Source organism: Micromys minutus, assembly GCF_963924665.1.
Source record: "Micromys minutus genome assembly, chromosome: 2".
In the NCBI taxonomy this organism is placed as follows: Eukaryota; Metazoa; Chordata; class Mammalia; order Rodentia; family Muridae; genus Micromys; species Micromys minutus.
The window spans coordinates 83,249,265-83,270,729 of NC_137971.1; the positions used below are offsets into that span (position 1 = coordinate 83,249,265).

Here is a 21,465-nt window from a genome sequence, read left to right on the forward strand (position 1 = left end):
AGTGGGGGGCATATGGTCCATGGAGGTGCGGCGAGGCCTGTGGGCAAGGGAGATGCCTCTGGGGGGTCCATGTTGGGAATCCCTTCCCTGAGGGACCAGCCACACAATGGTATAGTACAGAATAGAGTTTATTCAGGTCATGGAAGGATGAGGAGAGTTAAGAGGGTGGTAGAGGCAGAGAGGGGGGGGGGAGTAGAGGAGTAGAGGCTGGCCATGAGCATGTGGGAGAGAGGGGGGAAGGGAAAGGGAGGGGTAGGAGTGGGAGAGCAAGGCTGCAACAGCACAAGAGCAAGAGAGGCCAAGAGAGAGAGGAGGGGGCAAGCAGCTCCTTTTATAGTGTCAGGTCACTGGGGCGGAACATACCTGGATACTGCCAGGCAATTGAGGGGTGGGGTTTACAGAATCCCAACACTCGGGGTCACGGGACCCTCTTCTATAAGTAGCTACACTGAAGACGTCCCTCTCTGTCATCCTCACCTGTCTAAAGGGACATGTGGCCTACCCTAGCTAATCATAGCTGCTGGAGCCTAGGCTTTGGTCCTAAAATGTTTGGTTCTATGACTGGAGAGACAGCTCAGTGCTTAGGAGTTCTTGCTGCTCTTGCAGGAGAAATAGGTTTGGTTGTGAGGACCCATACGCTGCTCATATCTGTACCCACATCTGTAACACCAGTTTTAGGAAATCTAATGCCCTCTTCTGGCCTCACTGGGTACCAGGCAGCACGTCATACACAGATATTACACACAAACGAAGCACTCGAATACTTAAAATGAAAATAAATATTATTTAAAAGTCCCTGGTTATACCTGGACATAAATAAAAACATTCAGTGATATTAGCAGATGGTACAGGTCAGGGCCCAAGTGGCCACTCTGGAAACGCCCCTGAGGCTTACTAAGAATCTACTAGGAGTTCAAAAGAAAAGCTGAAGTAGGAATGTGAACTTAGAAGCTTTTGACCTGTGGGTGAATTTCCTATCTACGCATCAATAAGGACGGAGGAGAGTGGCCCTAGGGCAGAGAGGAGGGGAAGCCAAAGGGCCAGGGAAGAAACACCCTCCACCCCCCCCCCCCACACACACACACACGCAAGAAAAAACCATGAATGGGTTCAACAGGTGAGGTCACTAGGGAAATTGGCCAGGAGGGTCCTAGAAGGGTGGGTACTCAAGAGACTGAACAGTGGCTGACTGTGTTTTCCCCCTAGGCCACATCTGGCTAAGCAGAAGTTATACACAGAAAGCCTATTCATGAATCTGTCTCCATGGCAACATGTCAGGGCTCCCCCTGCCCCACTCCAGTTGCCCAAGGCGAGAGGCGAGGCGGCAGGCCAGGGAGCAGATGCTCTGGGGAACAGAAAAGCAGACTCCAGGTAAGCCTCCCCTAAGGCTGTAGACTGTACCTTTTTTCTTTGAACACGTGGAGGCGAAGTCCTTATCTTCCACCTTTACTGAAGGCCTGTTGCACTTCATCCTACAGAAGAAAGAGCGCCGGGCTCCAGAGCATAATCGGGAGGGCCCAGGGGTGATATCCGTTTTAACCGGAAGTCCAGCTGCAAATCAACACAACATGCGGTAAACAAGGGCAGAACTGTCTGGAGGGACAGTGCGACCACAGCACAGCCTTTACTGCCTCACTGTTCTCTCGGGGGCCGTGTTCACGTGGACGGGTTACAGATGGGTAGGAAGTACAATAGCGCAAGTGGCATGAGCCGTCTAGGGGATGAAAAGAAACACACAAAGTGTTCCTGCCCATCAGGAGCAGAGGAAGTGAGGGAAACGGAGACATGAGAGGTTGCTAACAGGGAAACTTAATGATCAGTGCCAACTGGCAGACACTTGCTTCCCAGCAAAAGGTCTGGGGTCCTACCCGAAGGATGCACAGGACTGAGATATCGAAGTTGGGGTGGGGGACACAAGATTGCCTTGAAATTTCAGCTTAACTGGAGTTTTGGTCCCTTGGGAGTCCTGCTCAGTCAACCTCGTTCAGGATGTGGGACAGCCACTAGCTTCACGCTGCTACTGAACACAGAATATGGCTTTTCTGAGCTGAAAGGGGTTGCGAAAAAGCACATGCAGGATTTCAGAGACAGCCCCAGAGAAATGTTAAAGAATTTTAACTCTTTAGTAATAATTACACCGACATAATATTCTAAACTGGTTGTGTTAGGTGTGATGTTATAATTAGTTTTGCATAGTTTTGCTTTTGAATCATGGGGCTACCCAAAACCCCAAACTAGACAGAAAGGCTTGTGTTGGGACTTGTGGTTTTAACCATGGGACTGTGGATGCAACCCTGGGCCTTTGGCACATTCGGTAAGCACTATACCAAGCCACCGTTCTGTTCTGCTGTGCTAGGCTGTGAATTTCCTCTCTGCGGGTAGAGAGGCTCCTGGAAGCTCCTGGGTGACTGACAGACATCACTGGAGGAGCACCGCAGCCAAGCAGTGGCCACTGCCAAGGTCCTCTTCCCACCGCCTTTCCCAAACTGGCTCTGTTAGGTTCTCTAGAATGCCAGCCCAAGCCACATTAGCTCGGCGCCCTTCACTGTATCTTTCTCCCTACTCATTTTCCTGTACAGGCAGCAAACGGGTTCTGGGATGCTCCACACAGGTTCCTCTCCATAGGCTGTTTCCCCTGCCCGTCCCCCTTCCCTTCCTGGTACACATTAACTCATCTTTTCAAACACACCCCCATGCCTGGCATACTGATGTTGCTGCAACTATCCTGCAGGGCGCTGCCTGTGTTGCTGTCTCCTGACCATGTGGGAAGAGCCTCAAGGACAAAGTGCCATCCATCTTTTTCTCCGTCTGTCACTAGAAGGTGCTGAAGCCAGCTCACAGAGGTAACAGGCATCAGGACCAATGTCTGCTTATATGGAGAAGCGCAATTTCCTGAAAGGTGCCCTGTGGGGAGTTCTCTGACATCATCACCATCACCAGTCAACATGGAGAACTGAGCAACAAGAAAGCCATACGCCAACTGCTTTGAGCCCAAGCAGATCCAACACCAGTGTCACACTGGGACAGTGCCCATGCTGGGAACTGGCTACATACTCTGTTTAGCAAGTCAACATCGTTACACTTTTTAACTACCCAATAGGATATGTATGTTTTACAGATGAGGAAACCGAGGCACAGAGAGGTGAACAACTTCCTCACAGCCACACACCCAGTGAATGGTGGGGCAGGATGTGTACCTAGCCAAACACAGGATCAGCTCCTGGGTTTTGGCCTGGGAATAGCTGTGGGAGACAAGGGCTGGGGCCAAAGTAATGCTGATCCTAGGCTGCAGGAAGTAAAGAACCTTGTAAGGAACCAAGAAACAACAGCATATGGGCAACTCAGCAAGACAGAAAGAGACAGAGAGATTTGTTCTGGGAGAACAGGACTATGTGAGCCTTTTTCAACTTAAGAATATACTATTAGAAAGTTATAAATTCTGGGAAAAAAATTATCCTGAAATCAGACAGAATCTAGTCAAAGTGGCTCTTCCCTGAACTAAGTTTGACCATTGAAACCTCTCTCCTTTAGGTAGTCCACAATGCTAACAAACTCAAGTGAACATAAACAAGTCCAGTTGGCCACAGCAAGCAGCAGTAATGGAAAAATATGGCGGAAAGGTAAGAACGGAGAGGCTGGGCCCTAAGAACCTGTCTCTGTCCCTGGGCAGTGTCTGGCAGCAGGGCAGGGAGGAGAAAACACACAGCTTCCCCTGCACTCACTCTTCGCGTCAATGAGTCGCTCCCGGGGCGCAGTGTCCGAGGAAGACAGCTGTTCCTTAACTTTGGCGATATCTTTTGGATGCAGGTAGTCAAACAAACTCTGGCCAATAAGGTCATTCTGTGGGGATGACACATGAATGGACAGTCAGCATGGCTGAGACACACGTGATGCAGCTGCACTCAGTTTATACAGCCCTGACCTCTACTCTGCCTTCTTTCATTTTAAACATTTATTATTTAATTTGTGCATATGAATACACTATTGCTGTCTTCAGACACTCCAGAAGAGGGCATGGATCCCATTACAGACGGTTGTGAACCACCATGTGGTTGCTGGGATTTGAACTCAGGACCTCTGGAAGAGCAGTCAATGCTCTTAACCGCTGAGCCATCTCTCCAGCCCTACTCAGCCTTCTTAACCCTGAACATCTCAAACATTCATGGGACACTGCACACATGTCCAGACTTTTGCCTGGACAGACACTAGGATGCAACATTGGTCCACCATCCTCGAATGCCCAGTAGACATTGAGAGAAAAAGCTGCAGAGAGTGGACTATCTTTAGCCCTGACATTGCGCCCCTTGGTTCATTTCTGAGGGGTACTGTTTGTTTTGACACAGGTTTTCCCTATGACCCCACCTTGCCTGTGTCTATTCAGGTCATGACTTTCCTGTCTCAGCCACCTGGGCACTAGGGTAAGCGCCAACTAGCCAAGTCGTATCTTTGTGTGCCATTGTCACCAGTGTCTGCTCCCAGAGATAACAGACTTCCCTTTATGAGTGCCCTGAGAAGAAAAATTAAAAAGCAAAACATCTTGGAAAAGCTAAATTTACATGAATTCTCATTTTTAGAAATGGCATTTTTACTAAAGACTTCTGCCTACCAGGCTTCCATGCAATTACCAAGACGTGAATGAGTGAATGAATTAACACAGATTCTGAGGACATAATAGGTGAGATGATTATTCTAGAAGCTTTCATACACTACTCTTATTTAATCCTACAGGCAGTTCAAAACAACAATTAAAAAAAAACTGTATATGACAGTTAATGTGAACAGAATTTAGAATCCTCAGGAGGAAGGGGTGGGATTGGGCAAATGAGCGTGCTGGGTATGGGGGTAATCTCCATCAAGAATTGACGTGGAAAGACCCAACCACTGTGCTAAGCACGGTTCCCAGCCTGAAATCCTGTATAAATCGAGGAAGGGAGGTGGGCCATTGGGTAAGTTCCCCAGATTCCTATTCTTGGGTATTGAGTTACCTGCCTACCTTTCTCTCCCTTTCAGACAGCTTCACTCCCCATCCCAGTCCACAGATGTGGGATCTTCATTTTGTAGCAAGAAGAAAACTTAAGCTGCTGATTAGGTCACAGTCAGACATTCCAGTTGGGGGAAATACAGGACATGTTAAAATTCTTCCTAAGTTTAAATTCATTTCTGTGTTAAGAAGTGAAGAATTTTTGGAAAAAGGATTTCACATGTGACCCATTTACTTTAATTCTTCTAAAAAAGAAAAAAAAATAGGTGCTATTTCTGACCACCATGAGACTGCCCACCACTAATAGGAGCCCCGACATTACCTGGCTATAATTGAGGATCTTGAAGACAGACTCGGAGACAAAGAGGATCTTCCCTCGGTCACATCCTACGACAAACAAAAATCCATCTGCTGCCTAATCAGGAGAAATGGATAATCAATTTATCACAGGTCAGGACACAGTGATCTGAAAGCAAAGCAGGGATTCATTTTCTAAGTCTCCTATGTATTGGGTCATGCACTGACACCTTCACTGGGGTTAGAAGAAGAAGGTGGTTACAGGCAATGCTATGTGAGACCAGCAAGACTCTCTCCCATGTAACTAATGATCAGAGGGAAAATGCCAATTAAAGAAAGCTCTGTTTCCGAATGAATTCAACTTAAATTTAATTTTCTGGTTCTATGACAGGCCAGACAAATTACAGTTCACTGCTCTAATTACAGTCCCTCTGTGCTGGTTAACTTTAGCTCTCAACTTGACACAGCCTAGAACCACCCAAGAAGAGAGTCTTAAGGAGGAATTATCTAGATCAGATTGGCTTATAGGCATTTCTGTGGCGAAATGTCTTGATTTATAATTGATACAGTAGGACTTAGTCCACTGTGAGCAACACCATTCCCTCGGTAGGGGGTCCTCAATAGTGTAAGAGTGGAGAAAACCTGAGAGCAAGCAAGCAAGGACTCGTGTATTTATCCTCATTGTTCCCGACTACAACTTGCAAGGATCCACCCTCTTTCACTGTTCCTGCTTTAAGTGCCTGCCTTGACTTCCCTGTAATAATGGACTGGGTGAATTGCAAGTATGAGCCAAATAAGCCCTTTCTCCAGTTATGTTGCTGTTTGCCAGGGTATTTTAACAAAGGGACAGAAGTGAAACTTGAACTGCTACCATGGAGAACATAGAATCTAAGCCTGCAAGGGCCATTTAAGATCAGAATTCCATCTTTATTATCTCTGCTGCCACCTACCCTGAATTTGAACCCCCTCATTTATAGGTAGCAATTCAGACCTTCATGCCTCAACATCCCAAGCGGGGTCATTTTGACTTTTTCACTTTTGCTGATGGCCTGGCAGGGAGGTGGGTCACTTGAGTTCCTTTAAGCAGCACCCCCACACACCTGACGCACAAACATAGTTCAGATGTATGCACATTCAGAAAATACTGTCCTCAACCATTTAGCTCTTCATTCAAGCTAAGCTATCTGTGTTGTAAGAAAAACAAAGCAATAGTGGTGGCGAGATGGTTGTGTGGCAAACATGAGGTCCTGGGTTCAAGTCTCACTTCCAAAAAACAAAACTCTTCCGACCCTTTCTTTAGTTTAAGTACATGTAAACTCTAAAGTGCCAATGAAGACTAGACTGGGAACAATACATCTGGTGGAGAGATGGGGGCAGTTGGTGACAGAGACAGGAAGAGGCTCTGTCGCTTTGTCTGCATGTGTCTAAATCCTACTGATGACCGACCAGTCTTATAGGAGTTTTCAGATGATGTGGCGGGGTTCTCCCCTCATGCACTTGGCCTTAAGACTCTGCTCCTGAGTCCTGAGAGATTCTGAAAGCCAGGCATGGTGGCCCAAGTCTGGGATCCCAGCACCTAGGAGTCTGAGGCCTAGGAGGACTGCAAGAATTTGAGGTCAGCCTGGGCTACATAGCAAGTTCTAGGCCAGCCTGGGCTAGAATAAGATCCTTTTTAAAGGCACACAGAAAAGACACTTGCACTGGTGACAAGGGGAATGAGGACCTGCTGCTGCTAATTACTGTGACATTTGTGAGTCCTTGACAAATTCTAAAAAAAAAAAAAAAAAAAAAAAAAAAAAATCTGTTCTTTTTACAAATAAGGACTTTTGGAACATAGTTTAATTCTAAGAACTGGGGCATAAATTCAAGTGCCAGAAAGAAAAAGGTCAGCACAGGCAACTGTCCTAGGATAAGAAAGGCCATTGCAGGTGACTGTCCTGTGATGTAAAAAGTGCGAACAAGAGGGGCAGATCCATTCACTATGAGAACCTGTCAAGCCACCAGCCATGGGAGACTCGAGTCCCTAGGCTGGGCCAGGGTGAAGGATGACAGTGAGGGAAGTAATTTTCCTAGCACCATCTGCTAGAAGCCTCATTATGTCAAAAAAAATGGATATTAATAACTTCCTCGTTTGCCTTGCAGACAGTCATATCTCCCAGGAGAAGTGTGTCAGGGGTTTTGCTAAGGTGGAAATGGAGCATGAAAGGGAAGAAAGGCTGACAGCCTGGTGGTGATGCTGGGCAGACGCGGGCTTGACCCGGAGATCCGAGCGGAGGCTTTCTAAGGCAGGCAGGACATTCAGAGTCAACATGGACACAGCCGGCGCTGCAGGCTCCAGACGGTGCTGCCCTGTCTGCAGAGCAGACAACAAAGCAAAGGGGCTGGTCCTGGGGGACAGCTTTGTGAGAGCACTGTCACTCCTGAGGGCCACGCAGATGGCCAGAGTTAGCTCCTTCTTAGGAGAGACGGTTGCCAGTGAGCAAATGACTGGGCAGAGTCGGCCGAGGGTTCAAAATGCTGGACAGTGGAGTCACTGAACATTACGGTACGATCAGATCGGCTGATCCTCACACTCTGTTCACGAGATTCTGAAAGGCAGGCATGGAGGCTCAGGTCTGGGATCCCAGCACCCAGGAATCTGAGGCCTAAGAAGACTGTTAAGAATTGGAGGTCATTTTGGGCTACATAGTGAGTTCTAGGCCAGCCTGGGCTAGAATAAGACCCATAGTAAAGGCACACAGGAAGACGCTTGCACTGGTCAGAAGAGGAATGAGGACCTGCTGCTAATTTCTGCAGCAGCATCTGAATCAGCCCAGACAAAGTTCATTGATAAATGCATGAGGGGTGTGTGTGTGTGTGTGTGTGTGTGTGTGTTTGTGTGTGTGTGTGTTGCAATGGAACCTTTTATTCGGTTGCAAAGAGACTAAAATTTGGTCATTAGTAGGACCATAGGTGGGATCAGAGATCATGTTAAGCCAGACTCAGAAAGATAAATATTACATGTTTTCTCTCCTTTGTGGAATCCAGACTTATAATGCACATATATATGTATGTGTGTGTGTGTGTATATATATATATATATATATATATATATATATATATATATATATATATATATGTATGTATGTATGGCATGAACATAAAAGGAGGAGAAGGGATCTAGGGAGAAATGGGGGAATGAAGGAACTGTAACCCCACCCACTAAAAACTAAAATAACATTAATACCATGTGACTGAACCCAACCTTCTGTTGACGCAAGTTCTTACTTAGCAGAGAGACACTTGGAAATGGTAAGGGATAGTCCCCAACATACCAGAGAATCAGGACAAGTTAACAACCACTCAGACCTGGCATAGCCCCTGTTATATCGAATAAATCAGCCAGCGTGTTCACTTAGCCAGCTGTGTGAGCAGGGAGAAAGAGTGTGGTTCTTGCAGCCTTCCACAGCCACCCCGGCAACTCCACAGGGCAGCTCAGAACCAGTCACATGAGAACCGGAATCCTATCTACCCATCAGGTCTGTTCACTGCGGACGAAACCTTCTGACTCAAAGCGGCTCATCCTGTGCTGACAGGCCGGTACAATGTGCCTGGAACAGAAAGGAGGTGGGAGCCAACCTGGGCTTTGCAAACTTCTGCTGAAGGACATGGCTACAGTGCTGTGTGTCGGCAGGCAAGGTTGGCCTTGGTTGTGTGTGGGTAAGGCTGGGCATTCTACCTCTTAGTTACAGTTTTCTATTCCTCCTGCCAACACTATGCCATCGGCATGCTTCTAGATGTAGGTTCTTCTCCTTTCAATTTCTTAGTTCATCTCCCTCTGCCCAGTAGCATGGCTGGAGCCTGAAACAGACCTCCTCTGTGGGAGTTCTATGTTTCCATGGTACCAGCTTGACCGTCTATTGCAGAGAAATGCAAGACAAAGAGAGCATGAAAGCCAAGCAGGTGAAAGCACATCCCCTTTCAGGCCTCCTCCTTGGCAATTCTGGATGGACTCAGGTATAAAGATTTAGATAGAGCTTTGTTAGGTTAGAAGAGAAGGAAGGCCCTCACCCATCGCCAGAATCAACCCGCTCTAAATGCTCCATGAAGGAATTCTTTTATTTCATGTGTTTGAGTGTCTTGCCTGTGTGTATACATGTGCACCATGTATGACTGGTGTCTGGGAAGGCCAGAGAGGGCACTGGAACCTTCAGAGTTACAGATAGTTGTGAGCCGCCATATGGGTGCTGAGAAGCCAACCTGGGTCTTCTGCAAGAACAACAAATGCTCTAAACCTCTGAGCCAACTCTCCAACCCCTCTCTCCCCTCTTTAACAAAATCCTTTTCTAGCTGACAAGCATACTACCATAGATGTCCCCTCTACTGCTTAAGTAAGGTGATATGAGAGGCAGGTGACTGGTTATGTGGAAGGAATGTGAAATGTGGCCAAGACCAAGATAAAGTGGGGGAACCAAGAAAGGAAGTGGGCCCAGGGGATTCAGTGTTCAGATGACAGATTCCCTCAAGCCATACTTACTCTGAAGCTTAGTAAGAAACCAATGCAGTATAAAGGGATCCCCGTAACTGCCACATACCCTGAGAATTAGGTGTTTCAGTTCGTCATCGGATAGAAACGTTGGCTTGTAGTTTGCTTCTGTGTATGGGTTGGTGGCACCTTAGGGAGAAGAAGAAAGAGTGAGATGGGTAGGCTTTCCTATTTGGACAGCATTACACACTCCCCTGCCTACACCCAAGGCTGAACCCACTCCTGAGATCTCTCTCTCTCTCACCAAAATTGCTGCCCATGGCAGACTCCGTTATTGGAAAACAGGCATGGTGGCTCTCACATTCAACCCCAGCTCTAGGGAGACAGAGGTAGGCAGACCTCTGAGATTGAGGTTAGCTTGGTCTATACAGTGAGTTTCAGGCTAGCCAGAACTATAGTGAGATGCTATTAAAAAAAAAAATACCAGAAGTGGAAATCCACAAAAGACCACAGCTCTTTAGTCTCCTGGGTAGGTTTCAAAGTCCGGAGTGAGCAGGCTGTCCCCCAATCTGCCGAATCACCACTTAGCAGCTGCCGGAAAAACCATCCAAGCTGTCTGGCCATGGGCGAGTCAATACGCTTGGCAACCTGGGGAGCATGTTATTCTCACCCACACAGTTCAACCCCAGGACTAAGGGGACCAGACTTTGTTTAAAAGGCTTTTGATCTGAAATTCTCCAGAGCAATAGCTTAGCAAAGCCAAGTGCCAGCTGCAAGGGGCAGGAACAATCAGAAAGTAGCCCAGTGAAGGGCTCATATGAAGCCCACTTCTAATCCAGGGTACCCTAGGGAAGGATGCTCTTCACAGCACTAACAAGTCACACATCAATCTACATCCCTCAAGACTTTCTGATCACTTGCTAATGATTAATTATAACCCATCTCTTCATTACTAAAATCACATTTCAATATCACCCTTCAAGCATGAGGTTCACAGTGTTTCTGTATTTCTGAATCGTGATCAAAAGAACAAAAGGAACTTTCTGTCTCTAGTGACCTTACACAGATACAGAGGCATGCCTCTCTCACCATGGAGGTCATATGGGGCCAAGCACCCTTCCCAATTTTGTCCTGAAGCCTAAAACTAACTGGAAAATTCCAGGAACGACATTCACCAAAATGGGTGATGTATTTCAGATTCCTTCTGCAGTTTGGCAAAGTTGCTCCCAGTTTCCTGCCTCTGTTTTCTCACCCTCCCCACACTTACCAAGAAGGAAAATACTGCCTCCCTCACAAAGAGTCAATCTAGTTCGGGAAAATTCCAAGAAGATGAAAATATCATCAATGTTCATTTCTAATGATAAAACTCTCCACCTGTGACTCATTCATCAGCAGAACCAGGGTAAGTTTTTCTCTTAAAAGTCAGAGGCTCTTTCCTGCCTCCCTGTGTGCGCCTACATTTCTTGATTTTGATCATTGTAAGGGGTGAGATCCAGGCACAGGCAAGAGGTGACATGAGAGGTGTCTGTCCTCTTTGAGTGACAAGAATGTGTCAATGTACATAGGCTATGTACATAGGTGTCTGAGCTCACGTGCTTATATGCTCTGGGGAGGTATGAATGCAAATTACATCTTAATAATACCCACATCAGCTCGTTAATAACCTGATTCAGCCCCTCATCTGCTCCTGAGATGTGCAGGCATTTCACACAGGGCTGCATGTTGAAAGAAGTCGCCCTTTGTATCAGGGACAGTACAGACAAGAGTAGGGTCATACTTGTAGGCAAGGGCACAGGGTAATACAGCCTGAGATCTCACCTCTCAACGTTTTCATGTGCTGAACAGCCATCCTTAGCACGGTGAGTTTATCTAACTTCCTGGACATCGCGTTGCATGTTGGTACCAAAGAAGCCAATTCGTCAATGAAACTGTTCATTTTGTCCCGACGCCTCTTCTCAATCTGACTGTGGGCCTCCCTGAACATGGAAAAAGAGAATGACTTCATTTAAGATGTTCGCCAGCACCGAGGAGGCAACATTGACAAAAATAAGTAAGTTGTGACTGCTTCCAATATTCTCTGACGTGGGACATTGTAGGCTTTTATACCAAAAACCACCGCCCAATGGTCTCAATGACAAGTAAGAATTAGGTAGCTGATTTGTTTTTCCATTTATTTGTTTTTGATGCTTACCCCATCTTTTAAGAAAAAAAAATATGGCAACTGTCCTTTCACAAGAAACTGTATTGTTTATTTTTCCGGATTGTTCTTCGGATTCTATTCAGCCAGGTTTGGGGGTGTGTACTGGAGGAGGAGGAGAAGTAGAGGTTTCGCATACCTCAGCACCCAAAACCAGAGTACCCAGGTATCACAGCCTGTGAGCAGCCACTGTATGGCCTGCTGAGGCCATCACTTCCGTCTGGTGAAGGTAATTAGTACTAACACATTCTTGGATCAACCTGGACCTGGCTAGATGTAACAGATTTTTGGCCTGTCCCTGGGCTTCCTTTGAGGGATGGCATATCATACTCCAGCCCTGGGCTGGCTGCCTATTTAGGTAGGAGGACACTTCCCTGTAAGTTCTCTCCTTGACATAAGTGCACCTGATGCTTTTTATTCATCTTCCCTGTTAGGGCAGCATCACCAGTGGTGAGGTAGATACAGAACCATAGACTACCTGCGTAGGCCTGTTTGCAAGAGAGAAGCTAGACATCTCAGGTCAGTCAGTGTCTGCAGCTTGCTGGTTCTGTGTGCCACAACACAACCTCAACTACAGTTGTGATGGCAGGGGGCATGGAGACCCAACAGGCTAGGAGAGTAGGAATGGGGATGCCCAAGATCTGGCCTTCAGCTGCTCTGTGCAGCACAGTAAAGGCTCCTGTCAGAGGTGAGGCTCCAACTGGAACTGGCACTTCAGCCATATGTCTTCTGGAGGACCAATGAGTAAGAAACCATCTGGGAAGTCTGGAGAGAATGCCAGCCTGGAATGACTTCCTCCCTTCAAATCTCCTCCAGGTAAAATGAGCGTAGACAGCAATGAGTTTAGTCCAGCTTGATATAGGGGCTATGGGGGGGGCAGACACTTAAATAGCTGGAACCCCCTTATTTTCCTAAGGTACCTGAGAGAACTCTACAGACACAAAGCAACAACTCCAACCCTATTGAGGAAAGTACTGTTTTGTCAACAGAATCAGAGGTTGAACTTACCTTGCATTCTTGATCCTTCCTTGGTGTTCTGCATATTCTAACCTGGAAGGGAGGGTGAGAGAGAAAATCAATCCCCTAGATAGGACTGGGAGAGTTACACATTTCCATTTTCTCCCTGCCTGACCCCTGATGCCTCTCCACAGACACACAAGGATTCTTCGTTATTAGCCACACTAGAGACAGGGGAGACAGGAGCAGTCTTGAGCTCACATTCATCATATCAAGAGAATGGCCACAAGAAAACTGAAGTTCAAGTTACTAGGGTATGATACCTTCCATGAGGGTCATCTTTGTCTGTGTCCATACTTTCTCTGCAAAAGCAAGGGGAGATGGCCACGTCAATACAGATGTGCAACATAACATCATCATACAGAAGGCGCTCATTTATCCAGAAAGCTCAAATAACCGTGATATATGTATGGATATGTATAGATGTATAACAGTAACACGAGCAAGCACAATCAAGTGGGCACTGCTATAAAGCCTAGATCAGCACTCCACATTACCAAACAAAAGTTATTAATAGTCTCCATAGGGTATATGTGTTAAATAAACTAGTTTATATTATAAATGCTTGAGAATTGGGGAACTACAATGTTTATGGAGACTCTTAGTTCACCAGAGTAGCCAGACATCTGTACCACCTCATTCCTTGGCTGTTCCAGATAAATGATAGATGAAGTTTACTCCATTTCAAAATGTATCAAACACCATTACTACTTCGTGAGTCTATTTGTTGGGGGTGGGAAGGGGCTGGTGAGGAGGGGCTAAAGAAAGCCCATGAAGAACAGAGCAAGGGCCCCAGGGAGCATCGCAAAGGTGTTGCCACCGCAGGCTGCTCCTGGGCCAAGTGGGCAGCCCAGGTTTAAGAAATTGAGATGAAGAGGAGAGGGGTTTGAGAGCTACAGAGGGCCCTAGGGTCACAGCAGGGCCCACCTCTTTCTCACAGACCCCAGAGAACCCAAATTTCATGGCATTTAGTGGTTCAGTAAACAGAGACAGAAATCCCCAGAGGAAAGAGTTCTAGTCTCTCTGCAGGGTCAGCCTACTCCTTTGTCCAACTCAAACACTCATCAGGAAGGTAGTGACTGCCTCCTGGGCATCTCTCTTGTCTCCCACGTCTCCCAAGAGAAGGACTGTGATTCTTCAAACAATATAAACTACTTTCTGGAATTCTGGATTCATTATGGGCAACCTAAACAGCTGCTTCAACTAGATACCCTGGGTATCTTCATAGGCAGTTTCTCTAGCTACTACTGGGACTTGGCGAGGAATCAAAAAGACGATATGGCAACATGCCCCCTTTGCACCTGGAATCGTGTCTACTGCTGTGGTCAAGCTCAGATCTTAATATAGCAAAACTACGGGTGGGGGGTAGAACTATAAATTCTAAAAGGTAATTGGCAAGAATTTGCAAAACTGGGGTGCACGAGAGAAGCTTGAAGGTTGCCGGGTGACAATGAGGCTGGAAATCACAGGTCTAATAGAAATCGTTGATGTTGGCTCTGTCAGCATCTGCCCAAGACAAAGCTTCACAATGACCTGGTCTTTTTGGATGAATGAGCGCTGAGGCAGAAGCCCTGCGGTCCTCATGCCCACTTTCTCCATCCCCTGGCAGGAACTCTCCATGATCTGGGATGACATTAAACATAGCATCTCCTAGGGGGCATCTGAGCTCCAGCCTCTGTGTTCCCCAAATCCAACCTGTAGACTTCAGCAGAAAGGACATCTGCTACGGGGTGGGGTCTACCTCCTCAGAGATGGTTTTTTCCACTTCATTCAGCAAAAGAAAAGCTCTTCAAGCCCACACAGCTGCCTCAGCGAAATGAAACCTGTCTCTACTCTGCCTCCGTCTCTAGCAGACTACGGGCAGGGGGGTAAGGAGTGAGGAAACTATTTACTCAAAAGCAAAGTCATCACGTCTAAAGAGATACGGAAAGCTACTTAACGCAGGTGCATGCTGATTTAAATAGCGTCCATGTCCCTAACCTGTTGACAAGCTGGTTTCTACTCTTTCCTCAAAGAGGCTCTCCCTGACACTCTCCAGATTGAGTTCTCCTACTCAAAGAATCAAACAAAAGCCAGGACCCTGTGACATAACATAATCTGGGAACAGTAGGTGACACAAACCCCTCAGCAGTGCTGCTGGCCCTCTTTGCTGGCCATTTAGGAGCAGATGAAGCTAAAATCAAATGTGTAGCATTTGGAGGGGACCTTAGCTTCCCTCCCCTTCCTCCGGGGACAATGGCGGCTGAGGGCAGGTGCTCAGCACCCACACTTTGGCATGAGCTGCCGGTCCCAAGGGCCTTACTGGTAGTCAGTGGCGCTGCCTTTCCTCTTGCGATTGCAGTCCACACCACTGGTGCCCAGGGAACCGGAGAGCAGATCAGTGGGGCCCGGCGACATGAAGTCACTGATTGTGGAGGAAATGTCCATTCTCTGGTCCGCCATCGGAAGGAAGGTGCTGAAAGGATTAGGAGAGAACACTTACTTCTTTTTAAATACTTTATTGTTAAAAGCTTTGTTCTCTTTTCAATTGTGTGTGTGCTCGTGTGAGCATATGAATGTGAACGTGGTGCCTGCGGGAGCCTGAGGCTTCCAGTCCCCCTAAGTGCTGGAGCTGAAAGCAGTTGTGAGCTGCCCGCCTGTCATGCGTATTGGAAACTGAGCTTGGTCCTCTGGAAGGGCAGTGTGAGCCATCTCACAAGGCCTGGGAGGGTTATTTCAATATGCTCTTCTGTGGTGGTGCAGGGCCTGGGCACACTGAGAACATGGGTCACTGCGATAACATCCCCCACCCAGCAGCCCAGAAGAGGGCAGACAGGACTGGGGAGTGGTAAAGCATCTCACTCATCTTGAGAGTTTTACTTTGTAATCTATTTAGACATTATGCCTTTGTGCAGGAGTCCAAGTTTAGTGGCTTCTAGGACCTGCACTGGGGGAAAAATAAGCCAGGCAGAGACTTGGGGAGGTGACCCCATGTCCCATATGTACTCAGACACCGGCAATTTCATTCCTCCTGATTAACAAATATATAACCAGTGAAGCCAACGTGAATCATAAGGATGTTTGTGCTTTTGCTATGATTTTTGCTTTTAAAAAGTTGTGGGGAAAGCACAAAATACAGGTGGTATGTAGAAGGCAGGGCATGGTGGCACACACATAGTTCTTGGGGAGAGCGGAAGCAGAAGAAGCAGGGGTTCAAGACCGTCCTGGGCTACATTAGTAAGGCCCAGTATCAACTGCCATTCCTCTCCACAAAAAAGCATAAGTCCTACCATGGAGTTATGGTAGCATGGTTCCTCTCTCTTCCTTATCAAGCAAGGCCTGCCCAGTCTTCACTACCCGACCCTGCCCCACCCTGCCCCCATCCCACCCCTTTGATCTCAGTATTCGCTTACATAATTAATTTCATTAAGTACAGGCCATTTCCAAGTTCATATTTTGCAAGCATGGTGTTAAAAAAAAAAAAAAGTACCTTGCAAGGGACTCTAACTTCAAACCCTGGTGAAGAGGGGTTGCCCAGTGGGTCTCAAAGGGCTCCAAGGTCCACAGGACTTGATTGGGGCTGTCACTCCCACCCTCTGGGCCCAAATTCCCACATCTGCAAGAGAGTAAGGGTGAGAACTGTTTCTCAGAGTCACTATTTTGCCCTCAGCCTAATGCCAACTTTTACATACACTTCTTGAATCTACGTCTTTACTATCCATGTGTCTCCATTCCTTGCTTCTTACAATTAATTTCTAAAAGCAGGACAGCTAGTGAGCAGATCTGGTCATTTCTATCCTTTAAAGAGCTCCTGCCAGTCTCAAAGGGAGACCTAACAGTTTTTCACTGCTTTCCTTATTCTGATGCTTGCTCGTCTCTCTGTAGGCATTCCTCTCCCCAGATAGCTATACTGGGTCCCCATCTCTCTGCCACATGCCTTCCACCTGATTGCAACTGTGCACTTGAGAAAGAGAACACTTTAGAGGCCTGCAGGGCTGCCAGGCTTTCTTCACATTCCTGGACAGTGTTCTTGGGACATCCTGTTGTTTCTCCTGTCCAACTTACAACATCCCCCCTGTTCTTTCTCACTTTAGGTGATAATTTTTCTCCTTTTTCTCTCTCCTTCCCAACCCACCCCCACCCCAGTTCTGGAGTCTGAAGCTAAGGCTTCATGCACGCTGCCAAATGCCTTACCACTGAGAAACACTCCCAGCCCTGCCAGCTAGGCTTCTGTAAGTCAAATGGTGGCTGAAAAACACATCTTTCAGCCTGTGTGGGGATTGCTGTTGAGGATGCTCACACCCTAAGGCCTGCTCTTATCTGACCAAGACTATTGCCAGCCCCCTCCTCCTGGCCAATCCTACATCCGTGTTCCCCACACAACTGGATCATTCTCACTGGGATAAACATGAGTCACATAACTACATATTGGAGGGGAAAAAAACCCAACATATTTTTTTCTACAATGCAGGGTATGGAACCCAAGGCCTTTGCTAGGCAAATGCTCGAACTTAGGACTGTGCCAGCCCCTAGTCCCAAATAAACTGTTTGGGACACTGTCTTCCTACTGTCCCATTTTCTGTCTCTAGTGTTTTCTTGGTTTCTCCATATAATCTAACTCGGGTCAAGAATTTTTTTTAATTTAATTTAATTTTAGTTTATTTTATGTAAGTGAGTGTTTTGCATGCACGTATGTCTATACACCCACGTATGTACTATACATCATTACCTAGTGCCCACTGATGCCAGAAAGAGGCATCAGGTTCCTTGGATCTGGAGTCACAGTGGGTTGAGAGCCACTGTGTGGGTGCTGGGAACTGAACTCCAATCCTCGGGAAGAACAGTTAGTACTCTGAATTTCTGAGTCATCATCTCTCTAGCCCCCAGGTCAGGCATCATCCCTTCAGGACATCACTACAATACTGCAGCTGCCCTTGCTAGTTCAACAGGGACCACCCTTCCTAGAGCAAATGGCTCCCAGTGCATCAGCACAGCTGATCTCTCTCCTTGGATGCTGTCTCTGGCTTGGAGGGGCTATTTTCCCATAATTACCCTCTTTAGAGATTTGCTCTTGTTTGGTTGTTGCTGTTCATTCTCAACCTGGCTTTTCATCTTCTTTGCCTCAACAACCCAATGGGTACTTTGGGACCCTGACCTGTCCATATTCAATCTCTAGAAGCCCCTACTTTGACTGTCTCAAATGCCACCCATACTGTGACAACCTCAATCATCCATCTCCAGCCTGGCTGTCCCCAGAATTCTAGACTTGTACAACCACTCATCTCCCCCATCTCCACCTGAGCATGCAGCAAAGACTCCTTTGACACACTCATGTTCCCCTTACACAAGCCTTCCAGGCTTCCCTATATAGCCAAATGGCCTCTATTCTTCTGGCCCCAGGCTCGGAGCCAAGAATCCATCTGACCTCTCCGTTTGTCTTCTTATTGGCACCGAATTAAAAATACAGAGCAGTGCACTACTAAATGTCACTTCCTTAGTGACACTTCTTTGAGGGACCATAAGCATGAATTCTGCTGACACTCCTATTCTATAACTCTATTTAAAATGTTCCGATGCACATTTCTCCTATAACAATCTCCTTTCTATCCTCCCTAAGAAGTGGTCAGCATTGAAAAGCAGAGGCTCTACTCTACTGACTGCTCACAGCTCAGTGTGCAAAACTCTCTCTGGCACACAGAACGTTCTGGCAGGAGACTGGGCATGAATGAAATAATCTGCCTATGACAAAGAACAGTTTTTTGATTATCACAAATGTAAATGCTTTTTCTTCCATTATCCATTATCCTTTGACTTTGGATTTTTAGACATAGCATTAAAATATTATAAAAATCATAATGTAAATATTCTTCTTTATACCAACATTTTATAGCTTTTAACTAATTGACTAACTAATTAGTTAACTTATTTATTTTTTAAGACAGGACCTTGGTGTGTAGCCCAGGCTGACCTGGAACTCATTGTGTAGCCCAGACTGGCCTCAAATTCCTAGTGGTAAGATTACCAAGCTGGCTTATACTTTAATTCTACTGTGTGTGTCTCTCTGTGTGTGTCTGTGTGTGTATATACATGTCCATGTGTGAACCTATGTAAGGATGTGTACATTCCTGCAAGCACATGTGTAAAGATTGAGGGTGACACTGGGTGGCTTTTCCAATCACACTCCTCATTTTTTGAGACATGGTTTGTTACTGAACTCAGAGCTCGTAGACTGGACTAGACTGGCTATTGGGGAACCCTACATATCTACCTGTATCCTCTTTTCCAGCACTGAGTTACACCACTGCCCCAGCACCGGGTTACAGTGTGTCCATTTCCCCAGCACCGGGTTACAGTGTGTCCGTTTCCCCACTACCGGGTTACAAGTGCATGCCTCTATATTCAGTTCTACATTTTACATTTTTAAAGACTTATTTATTTTTATGGTTGTGGGTGCTTTTGCCTGTATGTGTATATGTAGTATGTACATACATATGTATATGTACCATGTGTGGCTGGTACCCTTGGAGATCAGAAGAAGGCACTGGATCCCCTTGAACTGAAGTTACCACATGTTGTGAGCTGCCATGTGGGGAGGGGAGGGGCGTAGGAACTGGATCCAGGTCCTCTGGAAGAACAGCCAGTGTTCTTAACCACTGGGTCATTGCTTCACACCCCCTTTTTAAATATTTTTAATTATATGTATGTGTATGTATGTGTATGTCTGTGTACAGGAGTACTGGTGCACACAGAGACCAGATGTATTGAATCCCTTGAAGCTAGAGTCAGAGACACCTAATGAGGGGTCTGGGAACTGAAATCAGGTCTTATACAAGAGTAGTGTATGTTCTTAACTTCTGAGTCATCTCTCCAGCCTCTATACCCACTTTTTTATATGGTTCCCATGATAGTTTGTGTATGCTAGGCCCAGGGAATGGCACTATTAGAAGGTGTGGACTTGTTGGAGTAGGTGTGTCACTATGGGTACAGGCTTTAAGACCCTCCTCCTAGCTGCCTGGAAGCCAGTATTCTGCTAGCAGCCTTCAGAAGATGTACACCTCTCAGCTCTGCCTGCACCATGCTGCCATGTTCTCACCTTGATGATGATGGACTGAACTCTGAACCTGTAAGCCAGCCCCAATTAAATGTTGTCCTTATGAGAGATGTCTTGGTCATGGTGTCTGTGCACAGCAGTAAAATCCTAACTAAGACAGGTCCTGAGATCAAACTTTCCCCATGCTTGCCTGACAAGTATGTTGTCAACTAAGTCTTCTCTCTAGCCTCTACTTTTATTCACTTTTTAACTTACAAATCTAATCCTCCTGACACATCACTTATAGTTAGACATTTCTGAACTACTATCCCAGCTACTTAGGTCATGCTTCCTGTTTCCAAAGACCAAACGTGGCGCCTCTGAGGACTCTCCATGTTCACTCGTCCCTTTTTGTCCCCTAATCTGGTTCTTTTAATTCTACAGTCACATCTTAACGTACAGCAGGACAAACTAATCCCCTTCACTACTCTCATTTTTCAGAATTGTCTTGGCTATTCTGACTTGTTCTTCAGGAAACATCATATAAAGTCACAGTGGGTGGCCACTAGTCACATTCATGACAGCCTTCAGAGAAGCAGAGGAAGGGCTGGATCACACTCCTGTCCTCCAGGCCTTGTGGTTTATAGATGCTTGGCCCTTTGCACATGTCAGACCTAGGGTGCTACCAGTGTCTGCTGCTCATCTTTTTCCTAACATCCCAACCTCTGAAGGTCCCCAACAACCATCAGCTACCAAGGGCTTAGGGTAAAGGGGTTTATTTATTACCTGAAGTTACAGTTCTTAAGCTCTGATCCAGCGTGTGAGGTGCAAGGGGCCACTATACTTGCTGGTCACCTCAAAGCGACTTTCATGTTTTGTAACCTCCTTCCAGGCTGTCAGCTTCTTCCAAAATCCTACAGTAGAGACCAGAGAAAAGAAACCCTGAGGGTCACACAAGGATGAGTAAATCCGGGAGTCTCTTCTGAGCTAAGAGGCATGGGGGAACTAGCCCCTAACACACGCAGGACAGGCTCTCAGCCCATCTATTGAGACACCCATCCATCGCCACACCCACTGGCTCAGCAAAGGCCATCTTTGACATCCCTGTGACATCTGAGCTTCAAATGTGTGAAGGGATCTGGCAGATGCTTCCTGTAAAAACCACGTCTTCTAAGCAGACATTCTAAGACACATCCTTAGGAAAGCTAGGTACGTTTTATTGCCTCTTTTACCGGGTTATGGAATGTCTGTGAATGTTCAGTTTTTATTTTACATCAGACACTTACTGACTTAACGTGGGTTAATGTATTTAAACTCAACCGTCATTCTAGGAGGCAGATACACTGCTGTATGCATTTTACAAAGGGAAGATCCATGGACCTGAAAGAGTGAATAACTAGCCAAAGCCACACGGAGAGTGCTGGGCCACCAGAAGCAAATGACAATAGTGTTCAATTCTAAGCTGGGAGTGGTGGCTCTTGGCTGTTATCTCTAAAGGT

At 46.5% G+C, this 21,465-nt stretch overlaps 1 protein-coding gene across 3 annotated transcripts in view; it reads right to left on the reverse strand.

Annotated features, from left to right (window-relative positions):
* Positions 1-21,465, reverse strand: part of BMAL1 (basic helix-loop-helix ARNT like 1) — a 96,664-nt gene that overhangs the window by 15,353 nt on the left and 59,846 nt on the right. For 2 of the 3 annotated variants that reach the window (XM_080913245.1, XM_080913243.1), the window contains exons 3-12: positions 20,753-20,880; positions 16,427-16,552; positions 15,260-15,412; positions 13,221-13,259; positions 12,949-12,990; positions 11,562-11,719; positions 9,853-9,932; positions 5,304-5,396; positions 3,723-3,840; positions 1,402-1,551 (exon numbers count right to left, since the gene is read on the reverse strand). In XM_080913245.1, the coding sequence (XP_080769371.1) occupies positions 1,402-1,551; positions 3,723-3,840; positions 5,304-5,396; positions 9,853-9,932; positions 11,562-11,719; positions 12,949-12,990; positions 13,221-13,259; positions 15,260-15,399 (820 nt within the window). In that variant the 5' untranslated portion in view covers positions 15,400-15,412; positions 16,427-16,552; positions 20,753-20,880. The remainder of the gene's footprint in view (positions 1-1,401; positions 1,552-3,722; positions 3,841-5,303; positions 5,397-9,852; positions 9,933-11,561; positions 11,720-12,948; positions 12,991-13,220; positions 13,260-15,259; positions 15,413-16,426; positions 16,553-20,752; positions 20,881-21,465) is intronic. The other variant, XM_080913244.1, reaches the window with a different exon arrangement.